Genomic DNA, 13,510 nt, shown 5'->3' on the forward strand with positions numbered 1-13,510 from the left:
TAACTATGTATTTATATGAAGAGAGTAGGTTCACACCTATGACAGGTCTTCACACTAAAAAATTCTCTCTAGTGGCCCGTTCAAGACAATAAAATCTTTGAATTTGAACATTTGTTGTTGGCCCGAAAAAGAAATGTAGTGGCTTGAAATAGAAGAAAATAATACAATTTCATTTTGAAATTTAGCTTCCCATCAGTCTACCAAAAGATCACCTTTCTGTATTAAAATGTGGTGGCCTGACATAAATTTGTAGTGGCCCCGGGCCAGTGGACCACCACTAAACTGTCAAGTCTTGCATATGAAGATATGAGATGTCAATATTACACTGTATTGACAACCTCTTTGAAGAGACTGTATAGTATTGGTTGAGGTGAAGATCTAATAGTGCTGAACATTTTGTGAGATATTTAGAAACCACTCTATGAAATGTTATGGGGATGGCTAGTATTAAACTGATCAGTGGGAATCAGTGGGAATGCTGGGGGATGATTGTTCCAATTCTTGTGGGATTCATTTAAGAGTATATATCTATTGTTGTGTGGAAATTATTTGCTCTAGAATGGTCTCATATTCAAGTAATGTGCAGTTGAATGGTTCCAGGCTAGCATGCCTGTACAGTGACGGGGCATTAAACTGCACATTACTTGAATATGGGATGAGACCGTTCTGAAGCAAATCATTTTCACACATCAATAGATGTACTCTATAAATGAATCCCACAAGAATTGGAAAAATCATCCCCCAGCATTCCCACTGATCAGTTACTAGCCATCCCCTTTAAAGAGCATACAATTCTGAGGGAAATTGAAATTCTGTTTGATGAAAATCGGTTTTGAAATGACTGAAATATCCAAAATTTTGAAGGTATATCATTTTAAAAAACAAAGAGATCCCAATTAAAGTAGGGGCCTGTTGCATTTCATTAGGATTGCTTTTTAGGATATCTCAGCCATTTCAAGACCAATTTTCACCAAATAAACTGTGAATTCCTCTACGAATTGCATGTGATTTTTTTTTCATATTTCATTATTGAAAAGAGGTTCATCATTATCTCACAAACATACACACACACACAACGTTGGAAACCTGCATCCCTATCCAAACCAAAACCAAATTATCCCTTTAATCATACCATTACTACTCTCTGGTCATGTGCACTACTTACATCGCTCGTAAATGTGTATTTGACGCGGTAGCGGGAGGCGTTGGCAGCGTTGGTCCCTGCATTTGCGCTTGGCTGAGCGGCGGGGGGAACCGGACCTTGCGGACCTTCCGGCGGCTTGGACGTTGGTAGCTGCCGGTCATTCAGCTGCAGGAGACAGAAGAAAAGAACAGGGAAGTGACCATGTGTTTGATATCAATTGTTCAGGCTTGTCCAGTCTTCCAAGTAATTTATGACAATATCAGGTCACCATATCAACGAATAAGATGTATGATATCATAATCATTGCTTTGCAAGAGACATTCCACTTTCAACTGTGATGCGATAATCTAAAAATTGGGTTGAGTTTGAATACTAGGTTTAGATTTCTAGTTCATATAAAGTATGAACATGGAGAAAAAAGCAAATGAATACTACACTGTACCATCATCTAAAAAAGAAGAAAGATAAAGTAAGAATCCATTGAATAGAATGAGACAATTGCACTTGTGTCACTTGAACAATGGCTTAATTCAAATTGACAGATCATATTTTCTTTCCCCTTCAAGTTCATATGTCCCTTTTGAACCCCTGAAAACTACACTTGTCAGTACTTTTCAAAAGCTGGTATTGTACATGTATATCATACAGGTAGGCATAAATACCCATAAGACCTTTCCTACATTACATTCGGAATTACAAAACTGGAAACTTCTTTATGGTGAAGGGGCAAACAATACTACAGATTTCTTGCACAATGAATTAATTTGGATCCCGATTATTCTCGGTGCAAAATGGGAGAGTAGTCTCCTCTGACAAAGGGTCAGTTTTTTACTTCTTTAAAAAAAAAAAAAAATGGTGATTGTGTATTGCAGTACCATGTCAAAAAAAGATTTCAGTCATGATGTTGTGAGACATTATTCTTCAACGCAACCATGGAAAAAATTGTGATGTTTGCAAAAGGGACAGATATGTACTAACCTTTAAAGACTACTTTTAATATTGCACTATCCAACTCTCACTTGGGCCTACATGTAGCTACAGAATGCATGAACTCTTTCAGAAGTTTGAGTACAGTTTGATTACATGTTGTATCTGTTGCTATGTGGCAAAACATTTACTGTTGTCAGGAGCTATTCTTCTTTCTATCATATCTGAAAGGATCTAGGCATCATGTTTGAATGATTTGAAACTGATCAATCCATTGCGTATAATTGAAACTCGACATGACGGAGTACTTGATGGTCACAGCCAGGCTGAAAATGCTGCCCTTGGAAAAAGTGTGATAGTGAAATAAAAGACTGAAAGGTGTTTAACACATTCAAAAAAAAAATGTTTATGGGCAATTCCGCAGTTAGGTGGACATGACATGGATAAAAGAAATGTGCCTCTTTATCTTACTCTTTAATTTAGGTAACAACTAATGCCATGGATGTTCACCAATCATAAAGGGCTTTCAAATTCAGTAGATTGTAATTTTCGTATTTATTGGTTTTGCGAGATCTGAAACCATCATTTAAAATGTACATGTGGGACTAGGGATGCTGAAATTCGTTTAAATGTAAATTACAGTGGGTTCCTTTGAAAATTTTTCCTCAAAGTTTTGCTAAAAGGTAACAGATGAATACATTTGAATACTCCAGAAGTTATGTGACATTTCGTCAATTACAAAAGGGTGAAATGACCTGCGGAATTACTTCGGACAAATGTAACGTTACTAACCGTAACGTTACTAACCATGCTTTGGGGGGTCTAGCTAATAAATTATCGGTCGAACTGCTAAAAAAAATTGCATGAACATTTGTCATGATGCAATAATTGAAATTAATGCAACACTTTCTTTGAAGTACCTTGAATTTTAGCATACTTTTTGTTACATACTTTTTTTGTCGTGTCCTTTTTTCGTAACGTTACTAACCTGCCCTTTTAGTTGCCATAGCAATTCTAATATTTATTGGATTGTATTCATTCTTTTGTATATTATGAATATGGGAAGAATAAACATATTTTTAATATGATTTTGACTTGAAATGAATAAATGGGGATTTAGTAGTAAAAATAAATATCTAAATTTGTTTAAATGTAACGTTACTAACCGCGGAATTGCCCTTATGACTGAGTTCCTGAAAATGATTTTTAAAGGGGAAATGCAGTCCAAATATAAGTTTATAGTCTGATAAGAAAGAGTAAAATGTTACGAGTTCATCAGTATAAATTTGATCGAAATCGGATGAAAACTGAAGAAAGTATGACATCTTGAAGTTTCGCCATTTTTGGGGGAAACAGTTCTTGAACAGTCAATATGAATATGCATGGCAAAGTGAGCCTGTCATTCCCTCACAACTTACCATATCGTTTGTACATAAACTTTTGAAATTTCCAGTTTTTCATTCAAACGCAATTATGTCTGAGGCTCAAATCTTCATATCTTTAATACTGATCACTATTCCGGAGTTATTCAACCAGGAATAACATCATGTTTCAGACTTCAATGACAGAAACACTTAATTTTTTTTTTTCATTTTTTTTTTTTTTTTTTTTGGTACACGATCAATGAAAAATTGTGAGGGTATGACATGGTTAGCTCACTCATTTGCATCATATTCATTCCCACTGTGTAAGAACTGTTTTGGGGAAATTATCACAAAACTTCAAAATTTCATAACTTCCTTACTTTTCATCCGATTTCGGTCAAATTTTTACCGTTGAACTCGTAAAATTTTAATCCTCTTTATCAGACTTACTTATATTTGGACTGGATTTCCTCTTTACACCGAGAATGATGCATCCAGAGAGATATACAGAGACTCCAACCCCAAGCACCTTCTGATCTGGAGATTCTCCCGCCCGAAACCCCTAACAAACGGGAGACTCCAAGTTGATGTGTGCGAAGCGTGAAGTTCCTAGGGTTTTAGATGTTCTCTGGTGCTACACATCTAAGGCTTATTTTTTCAACATACAATAGCAATAAGTAAGAAATCCTTTCCACCGGGAGACACAGAGCCAGAGCGGGAGAAATCAAATCTCAAACGGGAGAACGGGAGATTTTGCGAAAATGGGCTTTCGGCGGGAGATCTCCCGTCGAAAACGGGAGGGTTGGAGTCTCTGCATGTGTTCATACACAGAATCGAAACCTCTACTGAAAAGCGGACTGCTATCTATACAATTGTATCCAAAACATTCAAAGCAACAATGTCTTTAAAAAAAAAAGAAACATTGCTCAGCTGATCAAAAATGAATGCTTGTTGACACCTTCCATTATACATTGTACCCATGTATGCACTTGTAAGTACAAATTGTACATCATGTACAAGTCATTACACTACATTTGTATGTACAATGCACTGTACATACACTGTAAAATACATTGTTACTGAAAAGTGATAAAAGGTCATGCTAGGTTCCACTTCCCACTTCACACGGGAGTGTTCAGACTGGAATTTAGGAGTGTTCAGATTTAAAAAACAGTACATGTTAAAACCAGGCGCAGATCCAGAAATTCTGTAAAGGAGAAGGGGGGCACAACTAGTATTTCTGGTGATACTTCCAGGTTTCATTTCATTTTTGCCTTTTTATTTCTTTTGTTTTTAACAAAAAATAACGGGGGCATGCACCCGGTGTGCCTGGTATGCCCAGTACCCCCCCTGGATCCGCCACTGCATAACTATGGGGCAACAAGTTCCACTAAACTTTAACCTCAGAATATTCATGTTTGGGGAATGTTTCATTTGCATGATGTACATGTACAGTCGGATGTATATAAAAACAAATATAAATGCAAATTGTTAATTTTAGCTGTATCATTTGCATGTGCCTTCTGTATCAAACGAAAAACTTCCTTCTTCTTTTTTGAAGTCACATTTTGACCACTTTTAGGGCATAATTTACCATTTGCAGATGAAACAAATACCCAGCACTAGTGTTTCAAAATAGATATAAAATGTGAGTTACATATGTACATTGTAGGGATAGAAACGACCAATGCAAAAATCTGACCAGTATAATCAATGTTGAGTAAATATTGTTAATTACACAAAATGAGAAAAAAAATTATAATAAAAATGTTTCCAGACTAAACCATCTACAGTTATGGTTTAATGAGAAAAAGTGATATCTTTTTACATTTTAGGCTTTATTGCAAAAATCTCAATATGGTAGGGATGTTTTGTGATACAACTGACCTACACATACATCATAAGTGATATCTTGAACATTTTTTAAATCACTGCTCCCAAAGGTAAACAGGACCTTTAAGCTGGGCTTTGAAGCTAAAAAAAAAAAAAAAAAAAAAAAAATTTGAGAACATGAAACTTTTGCAAATAGCCAGGCGGATTAGCGAAAGTGTAACATGCACTGGGAAAGGTCGTCTTCACAGTGCTTTGAATTGTAGTACAGTTTGGCAATTTGCAAAAGTTTCACGCCACAAAAACGGCCATATACAGTGTGATATGCTCCAATTTGCCAGAGGTTATAAACGTTTCCGGCTTTACGATAATACACCATCCATCGGCCTGTGTCAACAAAAGCACTGTTACAGCAATGTCAACATGTGGTAATTTCACCTCTATCTGCAAAGGGACATAAAATTCCATGGAATCCATGACACACGTAAAAACATATCTGGCAGTGGCTTTAATATCCAAGGCTAAATTTACATAACAGTTATTCTACAACTAGGCTGTAGATCAAGGCATGTTTCGCTTTGGGGGGAAAATATATACATAAATCAATAAATCAATAAATCAATAAAAAAGAATGATGTGGTTTTTAAAAAAAAAACAGTTTGGGGAAGCCAAAAGGAAAAATAAAAAAAGTTGCAAAAACTTCCCTTTGCTTCACCTCAGCAAGAAATGAGAAATTAAAGGGGAAAAAATTGTTAGGGATAAACTAGGAAATACCCCAAAGTGGATGGCGTAATGGTTGGTTCCTCATTCCAATATTTGTACTGGCAGACTGTGGCAAACATGGACTTCAGTTTTGTGATTTGTATTTCTTCAGAGACAGCTGATCCAAAAGACTCACATACATTGTATAATGTACGTACAATGTACATGTACACAGGAAATAGACCCATTCACAGTCAGTGATGATGCACAAGTCCCTATTAAATGTTTAACCACTGAAACATGGCAGTTGTAAAGCTACAGTTTGTACAGATAGCACCCAGTTACGTAATCCAACTTGGTTTTGTGCTATAACATGCTCCCATTATGAATGTTTTATTATAAAGATATTCCTTCATTGCAATGTTTTAAGGTCCTGTTTCCCTTTGGGAAGCGTGATTTAAAAAATGTTCAACATATTGCATTTAATGCATACATGTATATGTATATACCATGTGTAGATCAGTTGTATCACAAAACATCCATCCATATAAAATTTTTGCAATAAAGCCTAAACGTAAAATATAAGGAAATATCACCATTTTTGTCATTAAAGGGGAAGGCTAGTAACTGATCAGTGGGAATCAGTGGAAATGCTGGGAGATGATTGTTCCAATCCTTATGGGATTCATTCAAGAGTTCATTGTATATCTATTATTGTGTGAAAATGATTTCCTTCAGAACGGTCTCATATTCAAGTAATGTGCAGATTAATGCTCCGTCACTGACCAGGGACGCTAACCTGGAAGCATTAAACTGCACATTACTTGAATATGAGACCATTCTGAAGCAAATTATTTTCACACAACAATAGATATACAATTAACTCTTGAATGAATCCCATAAGGATTGGAACAATCATCTCCCAGCATTTCCACTGATTCCCACTGATCAGTTACTAGCCTTCCCCTTTAAACCATAACTGCAGACAGTCTAGTCTGGAAACATTCATTATTTGTTCATATTTTGTATTATATCTAACAATACTTACCAACAATAATACTGATTCAAATTTTTACATTGGTTGCTCCTATCCCTACAATGTATCCCACATTTTAGAACTATTTTAAAGCACTAATGCTGGGTTTTTGTTTCATCTTCAAATGGTAAAATATGCCTTTTTATTTAAACGAAACCATTCAGGCACTCTCCATGCCACACCGCATCACAATTTAGCGTCTCGTTATATAGTCTTGTACTTGGACGACCCTTATCTGCTCATGTGCAGAATGTAAACTCTAAAGTGGAGATTGCATTAAAATCTATCTACATAGTGTAGACTGGTTAAAAAGCAGACCAGGACGCTATAAACTGACTTGCCGCTAGCGCGGAGCAACTGAAATCAGGTAGGATATTGAATGAATGGCCACTAGCAGGTTCAAAGGAACAGGGCCTGGCAAAAAGGATCATTTGGGCAAGTGGCATCCACAATGCGTGATAACAACTGGTCCACATAAATACTGGTTGTTCATTTTAGCATTATATCATGTAAACTATTTGTAGCGAGGGTCGAAATTGTAATAGGGACAATGAAGTGAAACATTTTCATGCGATCTTTGATCTTTGAACTTTGGTGCCATTTCCTGAGAGAATCTTTATCTGGTATAAATACATGTCATGCTAAGTTTCATGAAAATGCCTTTAGGCATTGTAGAGTTACGGGGAAATAGCAAAATTTTAAGAATTTGACCTAGACCTTTGACCTTCAACCTTGAGCGTGCGCACCAAAAAGTTGATAGGCACAACTTTGTCCACTCGTTTACATGTATATACAAAGTTTCATTTGGATACCTCACACAGTTTTAAGATACGGTGACTGCAAAATTGATTGCGGATTACAGACAGAAGGACAGCCGGATGGAAAAAGTAATGCCTCCACTGACATTTTTGGATGGAAGCATAAAAAAAAAAAATCACCATACAACTGTATCTCTCATTTGACTTTTTGGGGATCCACTGCAAGTTCTCTTCATAGCATTGTTCATTGTGCTTGATAAATTATCAAAAAACCTTCAAGTTACTATATAATTACCCATGATCCTCTGATTGGCCACACAATTATTTAAAACAGAATAGAGTTTGTTTTGTTTGTTTGTTTGTTTGTTTGTTTTTCAAATAGGAAACTTAAGAAGGGATTTTCCCTTTTCCCATCCACTCAGTTGGATTAGAATAGAGTCAACCAGTTCCATTTACAATGCAGTTTTTCTCTCCAGCGAGGGATACAATGTATGTATCAAAATTCAGAGTTGCCAATTTAAAGCTCGATAATTTTCAGCAACAAAATTAATACTCCAGAACATGATGTGTTAATTTTCAGCTCAGCATCCCTTGGGAGGCAAAGTCCAAGAGACGGATGTCTTTCAAGAGGAAGACATACATGTATCTCCCTTCCATTTCACACAATAACATGTCGTGCAATATTAAAAGGGCTTACTTTCACTTTTCTCGAGACATTGGGCCGTCTCTATTACTGGTAGGCAGACAGTGGTGATATGGCCACTTACGGATGTATCATTATACCAGGACCTGTCATCTACACCCTCACCACTGTTTCAATCTCATTCAATTCATTCATCGTTTCTTTTCTTTCTCTTCTTCTTGTTTGTTTGTTTGTTTGTTTTTGCATTTTACCAGCAGCACAAAGAGTATGGGAATAATAACCATTTAAAATAGACAAGACTATTACAATATCTACTCCTATCTTTTTGCATGCTTATTGCAATATATTCTTCAGAAGTAAAAACCAACTCTTATTGTACACTGACAGGCAAAATCTATGTACACAATGCTACAGGAGATGCATCTACTACATGTGTATGCAGGTCCAATTTAGGGAGGAAAATGAAAACTTTACAAACAAGGTGCAATATTAAATACAGAACCAAAAGAAAAGAAAAGAAAAGAAAGTAAACTGGACTGAAGGGGCATTGCATCAAAGTACAAGTGTAGGAAGAAGCATAAAACTATTAAAAACTTGTTTTATATTTCTCCATCAATATCCCATGATTATCTTTTAATACTATCCTCACTGTGTGATTTTGCCAATACATTGTATCTGTCATAGATGGGATAAAGAAAAGACACTTTTTGTTTATTTTTGGCAAAAATCTTGTTTAATGGGAGAAAGGTTAGACGGAAATGGTCAAATCCATAAAATCAACAGCAAACAATATCAAAAGAGCCAATTTGAGAAGGACAACAAATTTTAACAATCTCCCAGAATGTGCTGCTTATTTTAGAATCAATCATAAATTCAATAGTTTGAGTGGGTTTATAAAGTTGGTATCAGTGGGACTGGTGCTATATAGTCATGAAAACAGTGTTGTGTGTGAGGAGTCTCTTGCAAAAGAGTGCATATTATATGCATTGTTTACAGGTGTACCTATGAACAGCGAACATGATTTATCAAGAAAAACTTGATGCAGAATTGTGGCAGAATACACATCAGGAAATAAAGTTTTACAAGACCACCATTATCATGCACTATAAAAGAAGACAAAGAACTTATAACACATACCATATGTACAGTACTATCATGAAGTATGAAATAACCCATAGTCAATATGAAAAATTATGAAAAAACCAAAACAAACAAACATGAGAGCGAAAGAGAATGTAACAAGAATTGAGAGCAGTATACTTCCCACAGACCCCACAATGTGAATGTCAGATGCACAGCTCGTTAAAAATGGAGAATGCTCAGTGTGTATTAAAATCAACCAGTATAATACCATTTGCACTGCCATGCTGACCATTTCATAACATAACAGGCAGCTGTTGTAGATCAGGAAATGTGAACGCACTCTAGTCTGAGTACAGTAGCTATTGCACAGTGTGTGAAACGGGGGGATGGGGGATTCATGTCTCCTTACCTTCTCTTGTGGCGGTGGTTGGGGTGGGGCGAGAGGGGGCGGAGCCATCTGCCGCTGTGGACACTGATGGATAGGAATGGAGAAAAGATATATACCGGGGCGGGGAGAGAGCGGGAGAGAAGGCAAGAGAGAGAGAGAGAGAGAGAGAGAGTGAGGAAGTACACACAATGCATGAATGAATGGATTATCAATTAGCCCATGACACCAATGTACAATGCATAAATATAATGTATACCTGAATGTCAGAGAAATGACAACAGCAGAACACACTGGATGAGGCCCCATTCACACCTTAAATAAAACACCGTACATTGTACATGGACAACTTTGAGAGACTGTCCCTTGGGAGAGAACTTTTACAAGTACAGGTATAAGAGCTCATCTTCTGGAGGAGGGAGTTTTTGAATTTCTCATGTAAATTGGGGTCTCGGCGTACTGTATAAGCTGTTATTTTCGCAAGGATTTAATTTCATGAATTTCACGAATCACAGTTGGATCGCGAAGTTAACACCACTCAAAACTGTCGAAATGTGATTTGTTAATAGAGCATTTACATGTAATGTAAGCGTTGGCGTCGATTCGGGAAAATGACATCTCGCGAAAATGTCTATGACCTCTTCATTCCCGAAAATATCTGTACGCGAAAATAACAGTGTTTACAGTATTATCTATTTAGTGGGAAATGCCAATTTACATAAGGAAATTTAAAGTTGGCCACACACTCTCACCACACACAAACAGTATACCAATCATTTGCATTCGTGCTAAGCATAATCATACCAAATGTTTGCACACATGCATCATAAACATTCAAAGGCACTAAGGCATTTCTAGTAACGTTGAGTTTAGAGTTGATACTGCATGGTATCACTCCTGTATTGACATTCCATTCCAGGAGTAGTATGTCTTTGGTGTCATGTTGACAGTAACATTGTATTGGAATTCATGGAATTGCAATCAACATGGAAACCTCTACATGTACAGATAGCTTGCTACATGACTGAGTAGGGGAGAGTAGATCACATCACATCCACCGGATTCAAATACAATACTGCAGCTGGCAGGCACAGGTTTTTTGTACAGGGTGTAGTCTACAATTCTATGATTTTATATTGCTAGGGGCCATTTCAGGGAATGATTTTTGTGGTTTTGCATCACAATTTGCTATGCATTTTTACACCACTGCTACACAAACTATTAAACTTACATTGTACATGTAAATGTACATTGTATGTGTAGCAGTTTTCTAAGTATAGAAGTATACAGGATACCATTTGAAATATTGTTCATCATTTGAAATTTGCTAATCAAATTTGAGATGGAAAATTATATTGCGTTTCAAAAAGTTACTTTAGGGAAGCATCATGAACGGCTGTCATCACTTTGGGGGCCGGGCTGCAGAATTTAACTTTGTTGTCTCTCCTTTGTGACTGTAACTTTGGGCCTCTATACAAACTGTACTTTTATATTTGGAGGTGTCTAAAAACTACACAAACAAACAAACAAAGGCAAGAAGTTAAGGAAAAATCACACTCAAAATCATTCGTACATGATAAATCTGGATCAGTAGAACCAGAAACCCCCCCCCCCCAAAAAAAAAAAAAAAAAAAAAAAATGTGTCAGGCCATCAATGCTGTAATTCAATGTTTTTGAATCACAAATTTCTAATGAAACATACTGTACTTCAAAGTTTCATGTGTTTATAAAAGCAATTGTAGTAGTACTCTATAGCATTTGAATAGCAAGAGTATTTCATTCAGTGTACTACAGTCTGTAGTTGAGCATCGGTACACATGATAGCAGTGCTTCTGTGAATACGAATACTATTAGCAGTACACGTAAAATGTAGAAGTCATGATTGTAGTAGTAATAGTCGTAGCAGAAGTACAATTGTAGCAACAGCAGTAGTACACCGTACATGTACATGTACGTAGGAGTAGTAGTAGTAATCGACGTAGTACAGCATTATAGTAGCAGCAGTAGTCACTGCAGTACTGCAGCAGAGGCACATTATGCCTCTTTAATAGTGGGAATACATTTGTAAGTTCCCTTACAAGGAGACTCAGTAGCACAGTAGTAGCCCTGATACTAATAGTTGTACTGTTATAGTTAGTGCATAGCAGTTGTGGTAGTACGGTTTACAGTTCATTATTCCGAAGGTTCGTTATTCCGAAGGTTCGATATTCCGAAGATTCATTGTCGGATTAACCAACCTTCGGAATAACGAACCTTCGGAATAACGCCACAAATGTTCGGATTAACAAACCCTTTTTCATTTTCCGATTAACAAACCTCTAGCTATAGGGAATTTGTGAGTTTCTGATTAACAAACCATCGGAATAATGAACCTTCGGAATAACGAACAGCACCCAGTAGTACTGTACATGCACAGTGCAGCAGAAGTACGGTACAACAATGTTGTAGTCATAGTTTAAAGGAGTACAATAGCAGTTTCTTTTTGTTTGTTTTTTTAAGGAAAATCCAGTCCAAAAAAAATGTTAGTCTAAAAAATAGAGTAAAATCTTGCTATTACATTCAACAGTTTAAAAAAAAATGACTGAAATTGGATGAAATATAAGGAAGTTATGAAATTTTTAATTTTGCTTATTTTTGCAAAACAGTTCTTGCACAGTGGACATATGAACATGTCAATGAGTGTAAAGCTCACCATGTCACATTTAAGATAAACTTCACAATTTTTCATTGATCATGTACACAATGTGATGAAAATTCAGATCTTTCTGTAAATTGAAGTCTAAAACATGATCCTATTCCTGGTTGAATAACTTCAGAATAGTTATCAGTTTAGATATCAGGATTTGAGCCTCAGGCATAATTGCATTTGAATGAAAAACTGGAAATTCCAAAATTTTATAAACAAATATATTTGCCTGCTATATCATGTAAAATGTGCCACTACGTAATGTCTAATAAGATTCCGCAGAATTAAAAACATGTGACATTCATATTACTTGGCAGAGCGTTTAAAATTATGTGCATGCAAAATTATCATCTATATACAGTAGGACATTTTAGCGGCGCATTAAAAACGTGTACAGTGCACTCCCGTTATAACGAAATGCTCGAGACCGGCAGTTTTCTTTCGTTATAACGAAATTTCGTTATAACCGAACAAATACAATATATAACGAAAACAAGGAAACCATCATATTCTCTTTGCTGAATACTCATCAAACACTGGAAAGCTATGTGAAATGTGATGGGATAACTGTATTACAATAATAAACGCAAGTTCCCCTCAGAAACTGTGCGTGACACAAGGAGCAAACACACACAGTGATGTGAAGTGTTCACCCATGCAGAGACGTTATGGTTGTAGTAAATGCTTGTTTCGCTACGTATTTTCGAAAGCAATTTGCATTTCGTTATAACAGAGCACATTTCTTTTGTTTTTCTTTGTCTGTGGCGCTCGGAAAAGACTTCGTTATAACGGAAATTTCGCTATAACCGAGTTCGTTATAAGCAAATTATGTACAATAGACTTTAGTGGCGATAATTTTGGGACCTGAAGATTTAGTTCGTTATAACGAAATTTCGTTATAACCGTGTTCGTTGTAACGGGAGTGCACTGTATTATAGTCCGCTCAATTTTC

The 13,510-nt window shown here is 36.3% G+C and overlaps 1 protein-coding gene across 3 annotated transcripts in view; it reads right to left on the reverse strand.

The window, feature by feature from the left end:
* Positions 1-13,510, reverse strand: part of LOC139713194 (adapter molecule Crk-like) — a 47,689-nt gene that overhangs the window by 25,703 nt on the left and 8,476 nt on the right. For 2 of the 3 annotated variants that reach the window (XM_071624942.1, XM_071624941.1), the window contains exons 4-5: positions 9,897-9,959; positions 1,166-1,309 (exon numbers count right to left, since the gene is read on the reverse strand). In XM_071624942.1, coding sequence (XP_071481043.1) covers positions 1,166-1,309; positions 9,897-9,959 — 207 coding nt within the window. The remainder of the gene's footprint in view (positions 1-1,165; positions 1,310-9,896; positions 9,960-13,510) is intronic. The other variant, XM_071624943.1, reaches the window with a different exon arrangement.

This window comes from Diadema antillarum, unplaced genomic scaffold (assembly GCF_040938485.1).
Source record: "Diadema antillarum isolate AM-2024a unplaced genomic scaffold, OU_Dant_1.0 seq00001921_RagTag, whole genome shotgun sequence".
NCBI lineage: Eukaryota > Metazoa > Echinodermata > Echinoidea > Diadematoida > Diadematidae > Diadema > Diadema antillarum.